This window comes from Poecilia latipinna, unplaced genomic scaffold (assembly GCF_001443285.1).
Source record: "Poecilia latipinna isolate Pla-1442-1.1 unplaced genomic scaffold, P_latipinna-1.0 Scaffold843, whole genome shotgun sequence".
In the NCBI taxonomy this organism is placed as follows: domain Eukaryota; kingdom Metazoa; phylum Chordata; class Actinopteri; order Cyprinodontiformes; family Poeciliidae; genus Poecilia; species Poecilia latipinna.
Window position 1 is genome coordinate 91,541 of NW_015113459.1, and position 21,328 is coordinate 112,868.

Below are 21,328 nucleotides of genomic sequence, written 5' to 3' on the forward strand. Positions count from 1 at the left end.
CATTGTTCAGGGGGCCGGACCAAGTGTGGAGGCGGGCCGGATCCGGCCCGCTGGTCGTAGTTTGGGGACCACTGCTGTTGATCATCAATGTCTTATGTGGTCTTAAAGAGTTAAGAGTTTGGAGCTTTAAATCTCTGAAACAGTTCTAGTTCTTCGCCTTTCGGCTCAATGAACCATGCTGTTGTAGATGTTTTTAGCAGAGTGCCATAAAATGCCACTATGTGCCTGGAAAATACATAATACTGCCCCTTTGAACTTTGGATTAGAACTAGATGTGTTGCCCTCTGCTGTTTGTAAGAGAGACTGCAGGTTTTTACAAGTTGTTTTTTTTCTATCTGTAGACTAAACTATAAGAGTTATCTCACACCTGGTATAGTTTTGATGTGGGGTTTTTTTTAAACCATATTCAGAATTTTTCTCTTTTTTTGTTCCCAGAACAGGTTTGTTAAAACTGCTCCTCAGGCATGGTGACAGTTCTACTGTACCTTTTTAAAGATTTGGCTTCAGCACTTTCACACATGATGATCCAACCATATTCTGGTAGAAGATTGCCCATCTGATGTGGGAGGTTTGAAGCTGGCTGTCAGTCAGGTAGCAGATGGCTTTTTCCAACGCTGCCTGGCGCTCGCGGCCCCACACTCACCCGCCTTCTGGTCACCTCTTCAGACCCTCTCGCACACAGCGACAGACGGTTCCTCAGACATACACAATCACTCACATCGTACATCTGCCCCGAACCATCAGCCCGCTTCCCGTCCTCTCTACGCTGAGCCTATACATAGCCTGGCATGTGCTTCAGTTCCTTGGCTACAAAGACACTGCAAATAGCCCTGGACATAATGGCTGTTTTGTTTGTTGTCCATGGCATCCACATATTGACACTGTGTTTTAGTACATTTTGGTTCCCTGTATAAGATTGGAGTGCATGTCAGTTATTGCAAAAGCATCAAACAACAAGTTTAAAGAGGTTTTCTGAGCAACAGAAAACCTCTTGAGATTGCAGAGGAGGAAGAGGATGTCTGAAAGGAAATCATGGCTGCTGTTTGAAGTCAAGTTTTGTCCAGGAAACCATGTAAATGCATTCAGTAGTAGTTGTGTTTCCATTACAAATGTATGCAAAACTTTCAATATTTTGCAAATGTTGGGGGGGAGGGGGGGGACACAATTTCGCATTTGCAATGTTCCCATTTGACAAACATGATTAAAATCAAATGTTATTAAGTTTGTTCATGCAATAAGTAACATGCCAGGCCATAATCCTCCAACTACTTCCTGTTGTCGTCTTCTTTGTGGTTTGCGCCAGTGGCAGCATCCAGTTGATCATGTGACTTGTGTGATGTGAAAAAAGGGTTTCTGTTGCAGGATGGCAAAATAAAGAAATATTGATATGGCCAAAAACCACCTCATACTAGCGGCAAAAACTTTTATCAACTAACAGGAGTGGGTTTTTTTATAGAGTTTTCCAATAAAAATTATGTCAAATTGTGCAATTATATGGTCAATGGAAACGCAACTAGTGTCTTGTGATAGTTGTCATACCCTGTGAAATAATTGTTCTCAGTTTTGTCATGGTACAACTACAAAGTTCAATGTTTTTGAGTGGGATCCCTCATAATAGACCAACTAAAAGTAGTTCAGAACTCCAAAATGGAAGTGAAAGAGTACATGGATTTCTTTTTGTTTTTGCAAATTAAAATCTAAGTCCTTGTAAACATGTAGCCGTGTGAACAATAACTCATTTAAACGTCATTTAAAAAAATAACATTGTACACACGATTGGTTTCAGGAAAGTTTTCATCCACATGAACTCTCACAAATCTGCCCCTCAGTGTTGCCCACTATAGGTGGGCACTACACTGCCCACCTATAGGGGGCAGTGTAGTGCAGAGCTAAAACCTATATTGGCCAATCAGATTGCTTCAAAACAACTTCCTGTTTCAAGTTAAGCATGGCGCCAGGTGGTTAATTTGTGTGGACAAGTGTATGTTGAAGTAGCATCAAAATAGGAGGGTTGAAATAAAAGAAAAATGAATAAAAGCACAACTTTATATTGGTCTATAATTTAAATTCTTAATAAATTACATTAAAGCTGCAGTATGTAATTAAAAAAAATCACATTTGTTAAAACTGTAACTGTGTTGTGACAAATAAACTGTGAAAAGATTGATCTCATCCCTGAGCTGCTATTGCCATCTGAAAAAAATGCATTGACTAATCAGAGCCAGGATGAGGGTCTTAGGGATGTCAATCATCTCATGTACTCGCTCCTAAATGTGCAAATGAAGGAGAAACAACTTACCATTACAGAAAAACTGTTTGTCATCGATGGCCATGCTAACTAGCATTAGCCTTCACGCTAGACTCAACTATCAAAAAGAAGCTGCAACATATCAGAGTGAAAGGTGGGGTAATGACCAGCACCACACTGAGGATGACTGACAGCGCTAAGACCCGCCTCCTGGCTCTGATTGGTTGTTTCTCTTTGGGAGAAGGCAGAGTAGATCCTTTTTTTCTTGAAATTATGGCCTAAGGCATATTTTGTGAAAAGTGATTTTGAGCATTATATTAGGAAGGTGATGATATAGTAATTTTCTATGCTCCACATATCTAGAACAAACTTCAAGAAAACTGCAAAACAGTCGAAACACTTCTTGAAATCAAGGCTAAAATCCCACCTGTTCAGAGCTGCCTGTCACAGCTAGAACATTGATTGGTTTAGTTGTTCCTCATGATTTTTGAAGATGGCATTTGACAAAATGTGCTTTACTGGCCTCGATCTGACTGGAATGAAGGCACAACAGAAGTGTCTGAACTGGTGAGTCCAACACAAAGGTACAAACAGGAGCGTTCTGTAATTATTTTCCTCAGTCTAAATAAAACCCGTCTCCACAAGCGTGTGGCCAGGCAGAAACCAAAGCGGCTCGGCCCACCACCAGATCCAGGGTGGCTCCTCTGTGGCCATCACAGTGGCAGGGGCTGGACACCAAGAGGCCGTTACCGAGATGCTGCACCTCGTCTTTGGCTGGGCAGAAAGAAAGAGAAGGAGAGAGAAAAAAAAGACAAAAATATCCAAAAAAGATGGCTCTATATTTGGCTGTGCCTCTCAGCCTGTTTTTTTTTTTTTTTTCATGAGCAGGCCACAGGCGGTGGAGAACAGCAGAAGCCACCTCGTTTCCCAAGTGAAACCCTACACTTTCTTTCTGCCCCCCCACCTCCTGCTGTTCCCTCCCACTCCGACCAGCCGTCTGAAAGGTTGCTAGAGATCACCTACCAAACACTACTTCACAACTCTGTGCACTGGACCTGCGACCCGGGATAAGGAACAGGGCTCATCCTGATTTGTGGTGCCTGCCAGGAGGGGGAACCTGTTTTTGGATTATTACCACCTTATAATGATGCTGCCGCTGTGCTGATCCAGAGTGTGAACGCTGGAGGCAGAGAGAGAGAGGCAGAGAGAGAGAGTGAAAGAGAGAGAGAGAGAGAAAGAGAGAGAGAGAAAGAGAGAGAGACTCCTCCAGTGAGACTGACTCACCGGCCAGGTAAGAAAAAAAAAGACATATTTTCACCTTCCTAAAATGATGGCATAAGTCAATAGTTGTCAAAATGTATGTTTTTGTTTTTTGCTTTGTTTTTTTGGATAAATCATGTTTTGGAAAAAAAAAAGAGGTGATTTTGCAAGGAAAAAAAACCTTTTGGTAGAAAACAATGACTGGGACATTATTTTAGGAAAGTGACAATGATACTATTTTGTTCTTCTACAACACTATGACATTTGTTTAATGTTTAACAGTGGGATAAATATTTTTAATCATTTTCTCCTGGCTGCTTTATGTTATTTTGCAGCTCCTGTGACTTTAAAACTGCTTCAAAAGTAAACTTAAATTGACATTCTTTGTCCTTGGACTGTGACACATTAGAAAAACAAACAAAAAAACTCCAGAAAGTTTTGTTTCTCACATCTGAGCAATGATGAACAAAGTGCTTCTGTTATAGACATCTAAGCTGCAGGTCCCAGGTCTGCCACTGAGGGAGGAACTGGAAACCGGCCTGATGACACAGACCTGCAGGGGTTTTTTCTCCTTTTTTTTTGTTGTTGTTGAGGAAACTGGACTCAGGTTCACATGCTGATTGAAGAGAAGCAGCAGCAGCAGCAGTCACCTCACATGGTTTATCTGCACATAAAAATGGAGAATAACTCCAGTGGAAGAGCCTGAGGTCGTGTTTTAAATGGAATTCTATAAATGTAGGATAACAGATTCGTACAAAGTCCAACAGTGTGTTAAAGAGCTAACTACTGTTACTGTTATTTGTGACGCTACAACCCTCCCATATATAATATAGTCTAATTTAATTTCAGTTCAGTGTGGATTTTATGAGAATATATATTAGTGTATACATATTGAAAAAAAACCTCAAAAATCTATAAAGCGTGGCATGCACGCATATTCATCCCTCTTTAATAAATAAAACCCAGTACATCCAACTTCCTTCTGAGTAAATCTGCTAGTGCGAGGTTCTGTATTAGAACCATAACAGGTTATGATGTGAGTGATATGGCTCTCTGCCCAGAGTGTCATATCAAAGGGGGCATGAGAACTCAAAAACATAAAAAACAAAACAAAATGTCTTTTGCTTCTTAACATGTCTAAACAGACAGAGTATAAGAAAACATGGCTAAAGACTAAAGCCTTTATTGTGATGCTAAAGTCTGAATCGGATTAGAGACTTCTGTTTAAAGGGTTATTTCAACACTTTTAAGGCCCTGGACTACATTTGATCAGCTCCATTTGAAAATTTGAGTTACCAGTTCTAGAAATACAGAAACCTCACTTACACACATACGCACGCACGCACGCACGCACGCACGCACGCACGCACGCACGCACGCACGCACGCACGCACACAAAAATCCCACACACTTTCAAATTTACAAAATCTTTATTATATCCAAAAAATTGACAAATAAGATTGATTTAACATTTGAATGGTTCAGGCAATACCTATTATTTCCAGATTCTTTAACATAAAGCTTTGATTTTTAAACTTTATCTAAAAATAAAAAAAATAAAAAAAGCAAAAAAGAAAGACCAATTTTCCCAGAGAGCATGTGGAGGGCAGCATGGTGGAAAGCATGAATGGTGCATTTTCTTCTTCTTCTTTACTGACATCTGGGCAAAGTTCATTTTCTAGATTTTAACATTCACCCTAACTCAGGACGTTTGGAGCAGTTTAGCTCACATACCTAATCTGCTCATAAATAGCAACAGGGAAGGCAAGAAACAGAAATAACCCTAAGTGGAATCAGATAAGAAAATTAGTATCTGGAGGCTGCAAGCCTTTGCTTTCCCAAAAGTTCATAATGCCCTCACTATTCTACCTTCTAACACAGGTACAGTCATAGACAGGAGGGTACTATGGCAATCCGCCCCTACCCCCCTCTCCCTCCATACCCCATTTTGCTTAATACTCCATTCTACCTAATTATGTGGTCTTTTATAACCTTGGAGCATTACCATAATGCTAGCAAAACAGAATTGTGCCCCTTTAGACATTTTGTCACATTGTCACCACAAAACCGCTAAACCTTTTGTTTCCAGTGTATGTTGTAAACTAATGCAAAGTAGAAAATTGGGTGTTATATCTGAAAAGTGTGGCATACATTTGCTTTAAATCCTCATTTTTCTGGTAGCTCTAACTAAAACCCCGTGAAACAAATTGCCTGGTCACCTAATCTGTTACCTGTGTGTAATTTAAGCACAGAGGAACAAACAGCTACTCCTTGTCCACACAACAAATCTGGCCTTCATGGAAGGATTGCGAAAGAAAGAGACGGTACAAAGAAAACCATAATTTGTAAAAATTTCAGTCGTTTGTGAAAATGCATGGCACACAAGACATATACGTACACTGGTCAGATGAGACAGAAATGAAATTTTATGTTGTTTATGTGAAAAGAAAAAGAGAACAAAAACACACCGAAGAACTAAAACTGTTTTGTCAAAAATGATAGAAATTTTTTCTCAACTAACAACGTAGATGAAACCTAACCAAATCTAACAGTAGACAAAATAAGTTGTAATAATTTACATCTAATATTTGTAAAAAAAAAAATATATATATATATATATATATATATATATATATATATATAAATAGCATTTTTATGATTTTTTTAAGCTTCACAAAAAGAAAAAAATCCAGATAAAATTGTTCCAAACAACAAAAGATCATCTGAGTACATTAAAAATGTTCCTTTAATTCACTTCTCTCTGAGGATAAATATGTTATCTCAATATAGACAACTTATTTTGCTAAAAGATAAAAAAAAAATACATTCCTTCAAAAAAATCACATTTTAGCCAAATACGTTTGCAGTAAACTTAACCTAAAATTAGACAAAAACTAAAATAACTACATTACATCTAATTTAGAAGGACTAAAATAATAGCTAGAAATTTAGTCAAAAATAATATGCTGAAAATGTTGTGCTCTGTCAAAGTTAACACTGCATGGGAGATGTTTATGACAAAAATTAATGGAGCTAAATATATGGAAGAAATCTCAGAGACTTGAAATTGGAGTGGATGTTCGCCTTCAAACAGGACAATTCTCAACGTCCAGCCAGAGCTACAATGTAATGTTTTACATTAAATCATATTTACATGTTAAAATGGCCCAAAGTCCACACCTAAATTTGATAAAGAAGAAAGACTTGAAAATGTTCAGAGATTTTCTCCCTCTAATATAAGCTGTGAGAGGCTAAATCAAAAGGCCTGCAGCTAAAATTGCAACTAGTTTCAGCTTCTATCAGCATTTATGCATGGGGACATATACAAATACACACCACTGTTAAAAGACAGTTTAGTTCTTTGAGAAGTTTTGGAAATTAAAAACACCAAATATCAAGTTCACCATAAATCTCAAAATATGTGGTTGATAGAGGTTAAAATGTTGCTAGCAGGATAAGAAACAATCATTAATCATCTGTAGGTGTGAAATTAATACAAACATTGAAAAAGTAACATTAGCATTTAGCTGAAAGAACACTTGTTCAATAAAACGTGAAGGGACAAAAACATGAGTCTATCAAACCTAAGGAGTCTAAAGTACACTAGAGGTGGATCTTGTGGAATCCCTTCTATGGCATCCTCCTTTAAATGGTGGAGTACTGGTTACCACTATAGCCTCACACCATCAGATTCTCTATTTCCTAGCCAGAGCTAGGAAATAAATACAGGAGGAGTGTCTTATTAAAGCAAGAGTTCCTCGTCATAATGATTCAGTGGGGAAATACGTTTTCAGAATTTGACTTCTTAATAAGTAATAGAGGGTGCCCCTCTGACTATCTTCTCACTTGTTTTTTTTATTTTTTATTTTGAAGACAGCGCCCTCAAGATGTTTCTGTTTTACTATTATGACCTTTCTTGTTTAATGTTGGTTGATTTAATGAAATATCACTCTGGAAAACTTTTTTTTTTAATGAGTTATATCTCGTTACGACGAGAAGCTCTCGTGTTAGTGAGATATAAAGCTTGTCAAGACGAGAAAGTTTCTCATTATGACATGAAAAGTGTCCTCCAACCCTTAATGTTAAGGTGGCTTCATTCAGTAGCATCTTTAAGTCCACCAGCGTCGTACTAAGGAACAACAGAATAAATATTTTCTTCATTTTTTCTTTCCAGTGGCAAGCAGATAGTTTTGGCTGCATGTTTCCTCTGGAAAGTAAATGAACCAACAATGTGTTCAGTGGAAATATCTTACTGTACGGAAACAAGGTGGAAGATGGTAAAAAGCTTTTCAGTTCATCGGAGACTACTTTTTTCCGACTTGACCAATAACTCAAACTTTCCAAAGCATCCCCCGGACAACCCCCCACAACGAGACAGTCTTCCTGTCAAGATGAGGCCATGTTTAGGCTAGAGTCAGTCACATGTTAGACCTCCAGCAACAGCAAGCGCTACAAATTATGGACTACAGTTGAGAATTGAGAAGTGTTTAGATGTTGGGATTCTGTCAGTGTCATTAAGACATAACAACCAGCCCAATAAAAAACAAAAAAAACTTCTAGTTGATGACCAAAAAGGGACCAGACTGACTCTCATAGTCCAATAGATGTCTTTGTCTGGGTGTTAAAAATAATCTGATCAATCTACATCAGCAAAGCTCACTAACTCTGCATTCTTCTTTTTTAGTCTTGTGGGTGGATAGAAAGACATAGTTTGGCATCAGGTTTCAACCATCCTCAGTCAGTCCAATTTTCTCTGGATGGAGAGTTCACTTGCTCCTCCAAAGAGATGTTTATTTCAGTCTTAGCTTTCAATTATCATGTTCGGAGAATGAAGAACATTTCCTGCCAAGCTTCATACCAGAGATATACAGGGCTGGAGGAAAGGTTTGCCATGAGATGAAGCCAGGAGTATAAGTGTCTTTAAATGCACAGAGTGTTAATACAATTTTAAATTGGTTTTCCGCAAAGCTTGTGTTATAGTTGGGATGTGAATGCAATGGCTACAGAAAGTTTTTAATTCACAACAATCTTCCAACTCCATAGGAAGTACTATGCTTTGAACAAGCATTTGTCCTTTGACAGATTTCTCCAAAAGGTCAAGCTTCAAAGTTAGATTCACGCACTCAACTGTGATTACCCATATATTTTAGAAACTTGAGTCCTATCACTCAAATCAAACCCATTTGCCAAGATGAAGTAGGCTAAAAAAATGTCAAAAAGTAACAACATATTACACCCCTGATCTAAAGACATTCAACAACAGATGAAAAACAGTCACCAAGAATTATAGAAAGGGTTACCAAGTCATATCTAAAGCTTTACGATTCAAGGAAACCACTGTAACATCATCATCCAAACATGGAACAGTAATGACCCTTCCCATCAATGCACAGTGTACCAAATTTACTTCAAGAGTAATTTTAAATAAAGCACCCAGGAGATTATAAAAGATCACAGAGAAACATCAAAAGCACTACAGGCATAATTTGCCTCAATCGAAGTCAGTGTTCAACAAGACAAGGAAAATTGCATCCTTAAAAGAGTTCCAAGGCTGTATCTTCAAATTTAGCAAAGTGACATTTACCGAGACATCTTGATGATCCCCAAGACTTTTCGGAAAAAGTCCTGTGGAATGATGAGACATAACACTGCAAAACAAAAACAAAAAACCCCCCAAAAAATACATTGTCACAAAAAAAATACACGGTTCTTAAGAAAAGAGATTAATATAATTTAGAATAGAGCTGTAACGTAACAAAAAGTGGGAAAAGTGAAGCTCTGTCAATACTTTGAAGATATGCTGTATTGCCTGATGTCTCCACTGATCTTTCCAGAGCTTGATGGTGGTAATAAGCTGAACAAAACAGACCCAAGACAAGGCCCACATGGAATTCCGACTGGGATTTAGGATCACCCTGGTCTGCTTCGTCCTGTCCTTGACTCTTTCAGGGGAAGGAGTGGATGCACAAAGGGCAGGTAAAACCATCAGCATGAAATATTCATACCCACATAGGAAGTTTAATCTGTCCCAACTACACGTAACTGAATCCCCATGTTTTTGTCTGTTGCAGGTTGTAAGAATGTCCACTACGACTTGGCGTTTATTCTGGATACCTCATCCAGTGTGGGAAAGGAAAATTTTGAGAAAATTAGGCAATGGGTAGCGAACTTGGTAGAGTCTTTCGACGTAGCGCCCGACAAAACTAGAGTGGCAGTGGTTCGCTACAGTGACATGCCGACTCAGGAGTTTAACCTGGGGCGATATAGGACCCTGGAAGACGTGAAGCGAGCTGCCCGTAATATACGCTACCTAGGGGGAAACACCATGACCGGGGACGCTATCAGCTATACCACCACGAACATCTTCACGGAGCGGAACGGCGCGAGGCCGGCTGAGCACGGCATTCAGAAGGTGGCCATCTTGCTTACGGACGGCCGAAGTCACGATTACGTTCTGGAACCTTCCAAGGCAGCCGCCAAAGCTGGCATCCGGATGTTCGCCGTGGGCATCGGGGAGGATCTGAAGGAAGAGTTGGAGGAAATCGCGGCAGAGCCCAAGAATGCCCACGTCTTTCACGTGACCGACTTCAACGCCATTGATAAAATCCGAGGCAGGTTGAGGAGGAGGCTGTGCGAAAGTAAGTCACCCATCAGACTATTTTAAACACATTACTAACAGTGTCTGCTGCATGGCCTCTTTCTAAAAAAAAAAAAAAAAAAAAAAAAAAAAACCCACAATGGAGAGTCAACCTCAAGCTAAACGTTGCATTTATTCAACTGGTCCCCTTATTTTAACCTTTAACCACTGCGCAGGAGCGACCCTAACCACAAAACCCCACCCCAACTACAGAGAGTTGCTCAGGTTATCAACTTTTGGTCTAACACGAAGCCTGTGAGGGAAGACTCTTTAAAAAAGAGTTTAAATAATAGTTTCCTAACAAGACATATCTGTGGTGTCGCTGCCTTCTTGACTGCTGCCTCAGAGCAGAGGCGTTCAGCACTGGAAAGCTTCTCCTCTTAAAACCTCAGCGGTTTTTCCACTATTGTGCTGAGAAAATTCTTTCAACACATGCACACAGGCTTAGAAAGTAGTTCACATACTCTCATAAATCACCTAATTTGGGGTTAAAAATGCACTCTCTAACAGCTTAATAGTTGTCTCATCTGTATAATGGAGCAAGGAATTTCTCTCTTTAAGTTCCTTTTCCAGATTTTTTTTTTGTTTCACGACTTAAAGGCATGGCCTAATTTTTTTTATTGTTGGTTGCTGAGAGGCAACGTGTAGCTACTATTTTTGTATTTCAGCAGCTTATTAAAACCCACTCAGACTGGATAGGAAAGTCAGAGTACCTGGTCGGGTCACGCTAACAGTATAGTCCCAGACTACTAAACTCACATTTTTGGCCTCACCTGTCATCATGGAAAAATAATAATAAAATCATTTATAAAGATATTTTCCCCCTGTGGTTTGTACTATAAAGTACCTATTTTTCATTTAATCTAACTAAATTTGATGATTTTTTTCTTCAAAATCGCAGAATTTTCGCATTTTCCCATTCTAATTCTAAAAACCGAAGCCGGCGAGGCAGCAGTAAGCTGAGCCTCACCTGGGATTGCGCAACCTCTCGCTAACTGCACCGGTTGCCATTCTATGAGAGCATGCTCCTCCTGTCTGTACATCGCCAATAAAATGGTTAAAAACATTTAATGCATGAACTGATTTTCCATAATTTAGCTTATGTATGTACTGTGTTTCGTGTACTGAGGAGCGATCATAAACGGCAGAGAACAGATTAGAGGTGAGGCAGGCAGTTCTCGTGCCTCATCGCAGGGGGCGCTCATGAACCCAGACATTGTGACTCCACAACTGCAGAGTAAGAGACAGTAACAGCGAGCTAGCCATACAGTAACGCTGATACAGAGAGCAAGAAAGACGTGGTTTTGAGTTGTACTTTAGCGGTTTCTCCCTTTGCTGTTAAGCACAGCACGAAATTAATAATATCTACATGTCTAAGTTTGATTGAGATAACGGAAATATTCTGCGGCGGCGGCGTGGCTAAGCATCACGTTAAAGAATAGTCTTTTTGCCCTCCAGCATTGTACGCATGCGCGTAATTTCCTTATGTAAACAATAACATGCAGGGGTCCAGATTTGCAAATCCGATTATAATTAAATTGGTGCCTCACCAGCTATGAACCTCACCGCACGTCACTGATCTCTCTCTCTCTCTCTCTCTCTTTCTCTCTCTCTCTGTCTCTCTCTATATATATATATATATATATATATAAAATGTTATATATAAAATATTTGCCACTGACCTATCTTAAGTGAAAAATGAGCCAAGAAATGTTATTGAAACAAAAGGAGTGCATTAATTTTGTACTTTGCTTTCTCTGAACACACCTTAGCAAGTGATGTCTTCATCAATCTGCTTTATTTTTGAAGATGTAGATTTTTATCTGTGTGGAGAAAAAAGGGTTGTAGGCAGTGTGGCACCAGTGATCTTCCTGTAAAATGTGTTCTTTGAACTTGTAAACTCATTGAAACTCTTTTCAAGTTCTGTTTTGTATTTTTGACATATGAAATCCATTTTTGACACACTTGCTTCTACTTACATTTCCTGTGTAATTTATGATTTTTTTTTCCTATGTAAATACAAGTAACTTTGCTACCACTGTGATGTTGTGTAGATTGAGTTGTTTTGTACTGGCAGAAACGGCATTGCTGATTTTTCTCAAGCTAGCTGTTAGCTAGCCTACAGCACCAGCTACTCTGGCTATAAACTACATGAATCCCCCAAGAGTTATTTACTGGTGCTAAAAATAATTACGTATAACCTTCTACCAGAACCTCACATCAAGAATCCTAATCTTTTCCTTATTTGTTGTAAATAACTAACTTCTCTTTGAATATTATTATTCAATAGTTCCAGTGGTTTCAGAGATGGTTTATTAGTGTTGCTTTAATTGGTACAAACCTATTTTTGTGGAATTTTTGTTTTTTACTGCTTTCTGTTAGCTTATTGCTAAATTAAGACTAAATGGGAAGAAATGAACAACTCCAAGACCACAAACAAGAAGGACAATACATCGTTCATTTTGACTAGGTAGATGTAAAAAAAACTTTGCTGCAAAGAATTACTTCTTAAAACATATTTACTGGTTTTTACACTCCTACAGGTTTTAAAGGTTTCAATCTTGAATCTTTAATTGAAAGCCAATTCACTCCGACTTTGCATTGAGTCAGTACGTTTTCTCTTTTCAATGAGAAATTGTATATTTTCAAGAATGCGATGTAGAACGTCTTGAAATAACCAAAGGCTGCATTTAGTGAAAAACAAAAAAAAAACAAAAAGCTTACAATTTTTTTTTGTCCATTTTAAGAAATTGCTGCAAGTGGACCTCCATGTACATCCGTGGTCAGTGCGAGTGGCTCACTGGGCAGTGCCAGTTATTTTCACCCAGAAAATTACAGCTCTAATGTTTCACGTTGGCCCGGCGCCCAATACTCGGATAGAAGTGAAACGAATTCACCTTTAAAAAACAGACACTGTTTATCCTCCAGTGACTCTTTAGAGCATTTGAGGTCTTAAGCTGGTAAGTTTGGAAGTGTGACTTTCAGTGACAAAAACTCACATTATGACAGTTTTTAGACAAAACGATCAAAGGACACAAATAATTAGAAGCTTATCGAAAACCTGCGGCAGCAAAAAGAGAAAGGAAAATATTGGCTGTAGGACGGTAATGGTAAGGCAAAGGCAGGTTTTACATTGCTTCAAATATAACTCGCACTCGCGTCCCCAAATTATACCTTCAGAACCACAGCTGCAGGGAGTTGCTCTGTTATTTAGCATTTTAAGATTCAGAGCTGTGCAAGCAACATCATCTTTAAGGAAGTGTGACGCACGTCACTATATCCAGAGCATGGCCATTCTTGGTCTACCTGCTGGCGCTGGCATTATAAACATATATTCTTTGGTAGGTCTTCCATTATCACTTAGAAAACTTCACGTAGACGTGACATTTTGACCTGAATACAGCGGCATCTCCATTTGGTGTTACTTTACAACACCAAATGTTGTAAAGTAACTTATAGAAATTCAGATGCCAAACAGATAAACTAGCTGCTCAGGTTTTCATGTCGGGTACCCTCTTAGCTTTTGTACGCCGCAAAAAAACAACAAGCCAACTTGTCCTCAGAATCAACCTCCAGAGCTTTTTATGACGCAGAGATTTTTTAGAGCCGTGATTTTAGAAAATTGCAGGTTTTCATGGCACATATTTTGCAGATGCTTGTAACAGCAGGAAAGCTGGAGTGTTTCAGCTCAGCCGCAGAGCATATTTATGACTTGTGGTCAAGGGAGCAAACATGAGTTGTTCAGCTATTAATAGTGGAAAGAAGAATTTCATTTAGATGTTGGAACCACGTTAGATTGAGATGAGTATGGACCGGGACAGAAATCTGGCCCAGGCCGTTTTGGTTCAGATGGCCCACCAGATATGATCTCTGCAGATGATCCTCATAAAAATGAATGCATTCACTGGGAATAAGATGGTAAATAATAATAAATAAAAACATAAACGAGTTGGACCACTCCTTATGCACACTCTTTGTAACTAGTATAACAGAATAACAAATTTTGCTGGCTGATTAATTGTCCCAGAAATTAATGCAACTGTCGTTTTGGTAGCATTGTTAAACAATGTAATGATAAAGGCATAATATTGCAAGTTATTATGAAAGACTAATAAACTTTAATTTTGTGCAGAACTTGCCACACTGAAACTGGAAGATATTTAAACATCCAAAATAAAAGACAACAACCAAAATCAATACAAAGGAAATAAAATAAAATCTGCAACCATAAATAAAATGGATTATGAAGACTCTGTAAACAAAATTGCCCTTCAAGAAATGTTAGTCATCAGAATGGAAATTGAGCTCATTTTAATTTATCATAAGATTAATTGCTTATTGCAGCAAGCCTACTCATTTATTAAAATTTAAACATAAATGGTGCGTCCTTCATCTATGCTTATATAGCTACAGCTTAGAAAGTTGCCTTTTTATAGAAGAACTGAATATCTTCTGAAAATATAGAAATTATAAATAATTAAAATGTTAAGTACTCACTACTACTTACATTGCTAACTCTCAGCACCCAGTAACGGTTTCTAAGTGTCTGGTGTCTGGTGGTATATTTAGCATAGAGTCATATAGGATTTTTAATGGTTACACAGAAATATTGGCTTTTTTGTCTTTCCATACTCTGCTGATAAGACAGTTTACTAGAATACCATAAATATCTTCAAAGCCTAGTTGATAAACAAGCAATGTGTCATACTTCCTGCATTACTTTGGTGTGGAGTGCTGTATGTTGTATTTTTATTTGCATTTTTTTTTTTTGATGGCACTTTGGAAAAAAATGAAATCTCCATCTTCTTATTGCATGTTCTATCCTAGATGTCATCTTCAAATGAACATTTCTGTGTAATAAACTCAAACATTGTCTCTTGGTGAATGCTGCTGTACTGAGGCCAGTGACTCTACTCCAGTAAAAGGACCTCTCCTGCCTAAAACAACTTAACCCAAAGATGTTTCCTTTCCCTGTCACCGCCGCTGCTGAAATATAAGTGTGTGGAAATATGAAACTGGCTGTTTCCAGTGTGGAAGTGGAACCCACCACACCCCACTTCACCCCCACATCCCTCACCGACACAGCTGCCCTTTTCTTCAACCAGGTCTGTGTCTGGACGTCAAACAGGAAACTGAGCGAGAGAGGGCAGTGTGTCTGCACCAGCTCTGTTCAGCTCACACACCAGTCCTAGCGCTTACATCATTCCAAGCTAAACAGTCTGACAGCAGTTACAACAGCTGGGGTGTCCAAACTTTTTGAAAAATTATGCTTCTTTTGTTATAAAAACTGCAAAAACAATTCTGTTGTAAGAATAAACTAAATGCACAAAATATGAATTATTATTAATAATAATAATAATAATTTTTATTGTCATTATAGAACCATGCAATAAATTACATGAATTATAATGAAATTGGTGAAATTTTTTTTTATTGAATTAAATATACCCGTCTGATTTCTATGCAGAAAGTATCTCTAAATCATTTTAGATGTATGCTAGGCTACAAGAATATGGGATAAGTCACTATTTTTTAAAGTTCTTATTTGTTTACTATATAGGTGTGCCTGATTCTACTATCAAGTAAAAGTTACTGGATGTCAGTGGTGCTACATGCTATCAAATTAAAATAAAAGCTGAAAAAATTTTAGTATTAAAAGATGAATTGTTTGTGTTGCTGATTAAGTTTACTTTTTAGTATTATTTGAATTTATTTGCCTCTTTTTTATCACAGAAAATTTCACTTTGTTTTAATCAAACAAATCAAAGGCTGTTGATCGTGTCTCGATTGACAGCCTGGTGAAATAAATCTGTGCTATTTTCTGAAGTGTGAACAAGGGCCACACAGAAACATTCCAAGGGGCACAAATGGCTCCAGGCCACGGTATGGACATCTACTACTGTTTTTCAGCATTTGGGATTTTTTTAGGTGGCTTTCTTCAAAAGAAACAAACAAACAAAAAAACTAAAATTAAATCTTAAATATAAAGACATATGTTAACCATTAGTGTGTGAACACCTACTCTTACATCACCTGCAAAAGTGTTTGCACCCCTTTGTCCCATTACAGTTTATTTTATTGGGATTTCATGTGAAAGACCCCATCTAATCCGTTGAGCATAGTTTTACATTAGAGGGAAAGTCTTGTATATTTTTTTTCAATTACTAAAAGTCTGAAAAGTGTTTTTGTTTTCAACCCATATGCAGTCATTCATATGGGACTTTTCAAATTCTCCAATCAATACGGTCCACTCAGGCTAAAAATAAACCAGCAGTTTTGGGCCAGTGCTGAGTCAGCAGTCGTATGCAAATTTCAGGCATAATTAACTCACTTTGGTCTAACCTGTCTGCTGTGTTCCTTTGTCTTCATGATGCTCTTTGTTCACTAACAACCTCTAACGGACTGCTGAGGTGTTGCTTACTGACTATGGGTTACTAATGGATTCAGTCAGTTGAGCTGGATTTCATGTAGGAGAATCAAAAGGAAGATGCTTGGATACAAATTAGCTGAAGATTTTTATATTTTCATTCCTAAAAATACATGATAGTTTTTGCTCAATTTCATACTCCCAACCCTCCTCTGTGTTAGTATAGTTGTGCGGTACTTCATACTTTATCGATTCAATACCACATAAGCACAGGGCCTGTATCACCAATACTGATACCGATACTTTTATTTAAGTTTGATATATCATAAAACTTCTGACCTTAGGTGTGTTTAGGTGGTTTGTCTTTGAAGTTGTTTGTTGAAACCAATGTCAGAATTTGAACAAAGTTTATAGGTATTTAATAACATGTTAACATGATTTGTGTGTATTTTTCTTAAGCAAACTGCAAAGAAATTATCATTTGAGAGCAAAGCAAGACAACATCTTTTTGGAGGTACTATTGATGAACTATAATACAAAAAATAAAACAAAATTTCAAGAGGGAATCTAAAACTAAAGTAATGTGTAAGATCAATACTTATATCGATCTTATCCTAGGTTGATAGATCTGTCAATCTAGGATAAGATTGATATTTATACTATTGGTACTTCCACTAGAAGATAGAATCTAGTATTTATCTTTCTAGTCGAAGATTGAGTCTATCAACTCTGTAATATCACTTCAGAGTTGATACCGATTTTTGATATTATTGATATTTTGGGGCGATCTGCCCACTTCTATTGATCACATAAATTCACACTAAAACACCTTGGAGTATGTGGTCGTTTTAACAGAAGAAGCAGACAGTTCAAGTTCAGGACGATAAATTCTGTATGTAAGGCAACATTGACACTTGTCTTTTCTTCCCAGATGTCCTGTGTCCAAAGATGAAGGTTCAACCTGATCGCTTCAAGCCCAACAGCACCAGTTATGGTCTTGAAGAGGTTCCAGGTATGTGCAAACTGCTGCTTTCCCAGCGGCAACACGGACAGCTGGCAGCATAAGTCAACCTCAGAGTCAACTCTTCATTTTTCAAAACATTTCCTGCACTCCCACTTTGGGCTTTTTTTATGCGTTGAGAGAAAAAAAAAAGCATTTCTTTTATGCATAGATGCAGTCAGCTCTTGCAATTTTCCCCCTTTTGCTATCTGATTGGAGAGTAAATTGCTTTTATTCATGACTTGGAAGGTGTTACCTCTCTGGCACATTTATTTTCTGTCCCATTTAATACTGCCATCATAGAAAAAAGGGGGGAAAAGAAAACTCGACGCATTTGCAAAACAAAGTGATGTGGATTTGTGTCAGCCCAACTTTGCAGATCATATTTGTATTTTTTTGTTTAATGCGTGTGTTTCGACCGATGTTCTGTGCAGAGCTTGGTTTTCATCTATTTGCTCTTCATGAATATTTATCAAAAGGATTTTCAAAACTGCGTCAGCATCAAAATGGTAAATTCGTGGTGACAGGAAACGTATGGCTTTTTTTTTAAAAATCTATGTAGAGATATATATGTCTGGCAATATGAAGCCATTGCCAGTACCTGACTGCTTTTCAAAAATAGCAAGCTGGGAGAAGAGTTTAGCTGCCTACCTAACAACACAGTGGTATTTGCAAATGAAATATATATTTATACACTGCTCAAAAAAGTAAAGGGAACACTCAAATAACACATCCTAGATCTGAATGAATGAAATATTCTCATTGAATACTTTGTTCTGTACAAAGTTGAATGTGCTGACAACAAAATCACACAAAAATCATCAATGGAAATCAAATTTATTAACCAATGGAGGCCTGGATTTGGAACCACACACAAAATTAAAGTGAAATGTTCCCTTTATTTTTTTGAGCAGTATATATAAATATATATATATATATATATATATATATATATATATATATATATATATATAAACACTAGAAATTAGTTATGTTTGTGTGTGTGTGTGTGTGTGTGTGTGTGTGTGTGTGAAATTAGGTGTGTGTGGGTGGGGGCTGTACTGCAAAAACACCAAATCGGACCAAGAATTTTTTTGTGTGTTGTTTCTTGTGCAAATATCTCACTGCATCTTAGTTGCATCATTTATTGTTCAGTTTTTATTGAACAAACACTGGCAACAGCTGTTCATTTACCAGCAGCTCAATCAATCAATCAATCAATCAATCAATCAATCAATCAATCAATCAATCAATCAATCAATCAATCAATCAATCAATTTGTTAAGCATTCAGTCAGAGAGTCGCTATAGTTTAGTACAACTTTTTCTGAGCTTTATATTAAGCCAGACTTGATGAGAAGATTTCTGATTGAAAGAAATAGTGCAGGCACCCAGAAGACCAGAAAAATCTTCGGTATAGAAGACACTGGCATGTCTAGACTGAGCAGCAGAAGGCTTACATGGTGCCATGATATAACAATCTATTATCAGGGGCTGATTAGAGCGTCTGAAAATTTGAGGTCTCTGGCTGTAGCATTAGCCAGGATTACCTGCATGTTTCCCATGTTTGATACGGATCACATGAGGCTGTGATCGACACGTGAGGCATACAGATAATACTGTAGTCAATCTATCATCCCAGTCCAACTACCAGTTCACCTAAAATAACAATCTCTATCACATGTATTCAAGTTCCAATAATGCTGACCAAGACATTTGGTGACTTGGATGTTTTGACTCTCTGACAACACTATTACTGTTCATTCCACCAATTGTGACATCTGGTTCTAGAAATATTAGGTGTCTTCAAATTGAGTCAACATACAATGTTCCTGACTGGTCTACCATTACTTCTGCGTGCTTACTTACTTTTATAAGTAGGTGTGATATTTTCCTAACAAACCAGATGACTTTAAATGCCTAAACCTCAATGAATAGAGACTTAAGTAAAAGTGAATATTGACTGTGAGGTATGTTGAGTATGTTGCTGTAACAGTCATAGGACATTTTCTTTTTGTCAATCCACTCCAGGCTTTAGTGCGCGCTTTTCACCAGGCATAGCTAGCAGTCAGTCCTTTTTATTACTGTGTCACAGACTTCTGTGAGATAATGTTCCTTTTTGTTACTATTTTCATTCCTGTGTGCTCAAGAAACTGGTACACACATCAACACCAAAGTAATCATCATAAAACCCATTGATCTGTCTTACCAAACAGCTTATTTCCTAAAAAGACATCTGGCTGTTCTGAATACTTCTAAAGAAAGCAGGAAATACTGCTTATTGGCAAGACATTATTGTGTTTATGAGACCAGATTATCATTTCATTGTACTACATTAGATTTTACTTGTACTTATTTTCTTTCTAAGTTTTGCTTTGTCCAGAGGGTCTGGGTTCTCGGCTATTGAGAAACGATTGCTTCCTGGAAGCGTGACCATTGTTGAAGTTTTATACTTGACCCAGTCGCTAAGGTTTCCCCATGACATATGTAATGCTCCAGTTTGACGCTGCGAATTTTACCGGAAACTGTAGACAACCATTCTCCACTGCAAAGAGAGAAGTTCTTAGCTGAACCAGTTGACTTTTAATGTTAATTCAACATTTGGAAGCATGGCCAACATGGACTGAATAGCTTCATTCACTTCCTGTGCTGCTATTGCTAAAACTACAGGCACACTACAATTCTAAAACAGCGCATAAGTCATCATTCACAACTCCTCCCTCTGTTTACTGACTGTCTCAGTTGAAATTCTGTCAAAGGAATCCAAGTCAATGGGCGAAAGCCTAGATGGAGCACTAAAGGGAGATGAGAATCAATAGGCTTAAAAAGGCAATGGCTTAGGAAGTCCTGTATGGTGGTATGTAGCTCGTTGGGGTGTGCTGGACTGGCTGTGGACTGCAGGGGCTACCCTGGGGTCTGATGGCCATCCTTCCCTCTTGACCTCTCGGGTCTGACTTCACCAGGTGGGATGGTAGTGAGCCCTCCCTACCTTGGCCCTTCAGAGTTCTGGTTGACATCTGATGTTGACATCTGCTTTAGCCCTTTATATCGATGCTCAACTAATTGGCTGTTTTCCAGTTTTCATCAACTGAACAGAGAGAAGGAAATCAGTCAAGCAGGTATTTACAAGCATCTGCCAGTCAATCAGGAATAGCAGCTGCAATTGCTTTAGCCACTCTATTTCCAACTAAAGCACATCAGACAAAAGGTAGTTGTTGTTTTTATTTCATGCAGCCAGAGACTTGAGTGTTTCAGGTTGTTCTCAGAGGTCTTGAATTGTGCTTATCCTGAAATGTCGGATGTTTTCACAAGAGGGCCTTCTGGGGGATCGGAGTTCCTGTCTGTCTTCCACCCACATTCATCATCTTAAGAGAAAAAACAGATGCACAGACATGACTGGTTTGGACACATGCTACATCCAAGAACAAGGATTAAGACGTCAGAGACCTGGGAGCAGCGCTCCTCAGATGTTGATGCATTAGATTGACTCGTCTATCCTCAATATCGGCTACCAGACATTTTGCTCGTTTTCTAAATGTAGATCAGTGTGGGCTTGCCAAAGACTGGATTGTGTTGTCCTGGTCAAGAGGCGCATAGAGCTTGCACCTTGAACAAGTTGCCAAGCAAACACAATCCTGTCTCCCATGGGCAATTTAAAGGTCTCCAGTTGAACTGACCTGCTTGTGTTAGGGTGGTGGGTGGAAGCAACATGAATGAGCACCAACAGTACACAGACACACCCTGTGTTACAAGGCAGCCATGTTACCCATTTAAGAAAATAGGTAGCTTTTTTTGCTGTAAGTAGCTAATTCTACCC

At 38.3% G+C, this 21,328-nt stretch overlaps 1 protein-coding gene and 1 long non-coding RNA gene across 2 annotated transcripts in view; one reads left to right on the plus strand and one right to left on the minus strand.

Moving 5' to 3' along the window:
- Positions 1-2,937: 2,937 nt before the first annotated feature.
- Positions 2,938-21,328, plus strand: part of col22a1 (collagen, type XXII, alpha 1) — an 86,473-nt gene continuing 68,082 nt past the window's right edge. Inside the window, exons 1-4 of the mRNA XM_015047794.1 lie at positions 2,938-3,539; positions 9,343-9,484; positions 9,580-10,146; positions 17,444-17,524. Of these exons, the coding sequence (XP_014903280.1) occupies positions 9,394-9,484; positions 9,580-10,146; positions 17,444-17,524 (739 nt within the window). The 5' untranslated portion in view covers positions 2,938-3,539; positions 9,343-9,393. The remainder of the gene's footprint in view (positions 3,540-9,342; positions 9,485-9,579; positions 10,147-17,443; positions 17,525-21,328) is intronic.
- LOC106956767 (uncharacterized) lies at positions 11,467-18,220 on the minus strand. The gene is made up of 3 exons (XR_001426823.1): positions 18,209-18,220; positions 17,419-17,425; positions 11,467-11,725 (listed from the first exon to the last, which is right to left on the minus strand). It is a non-coding gene; the product is annotated as an uncharacterized LOC106956767 (long non-coding RNA).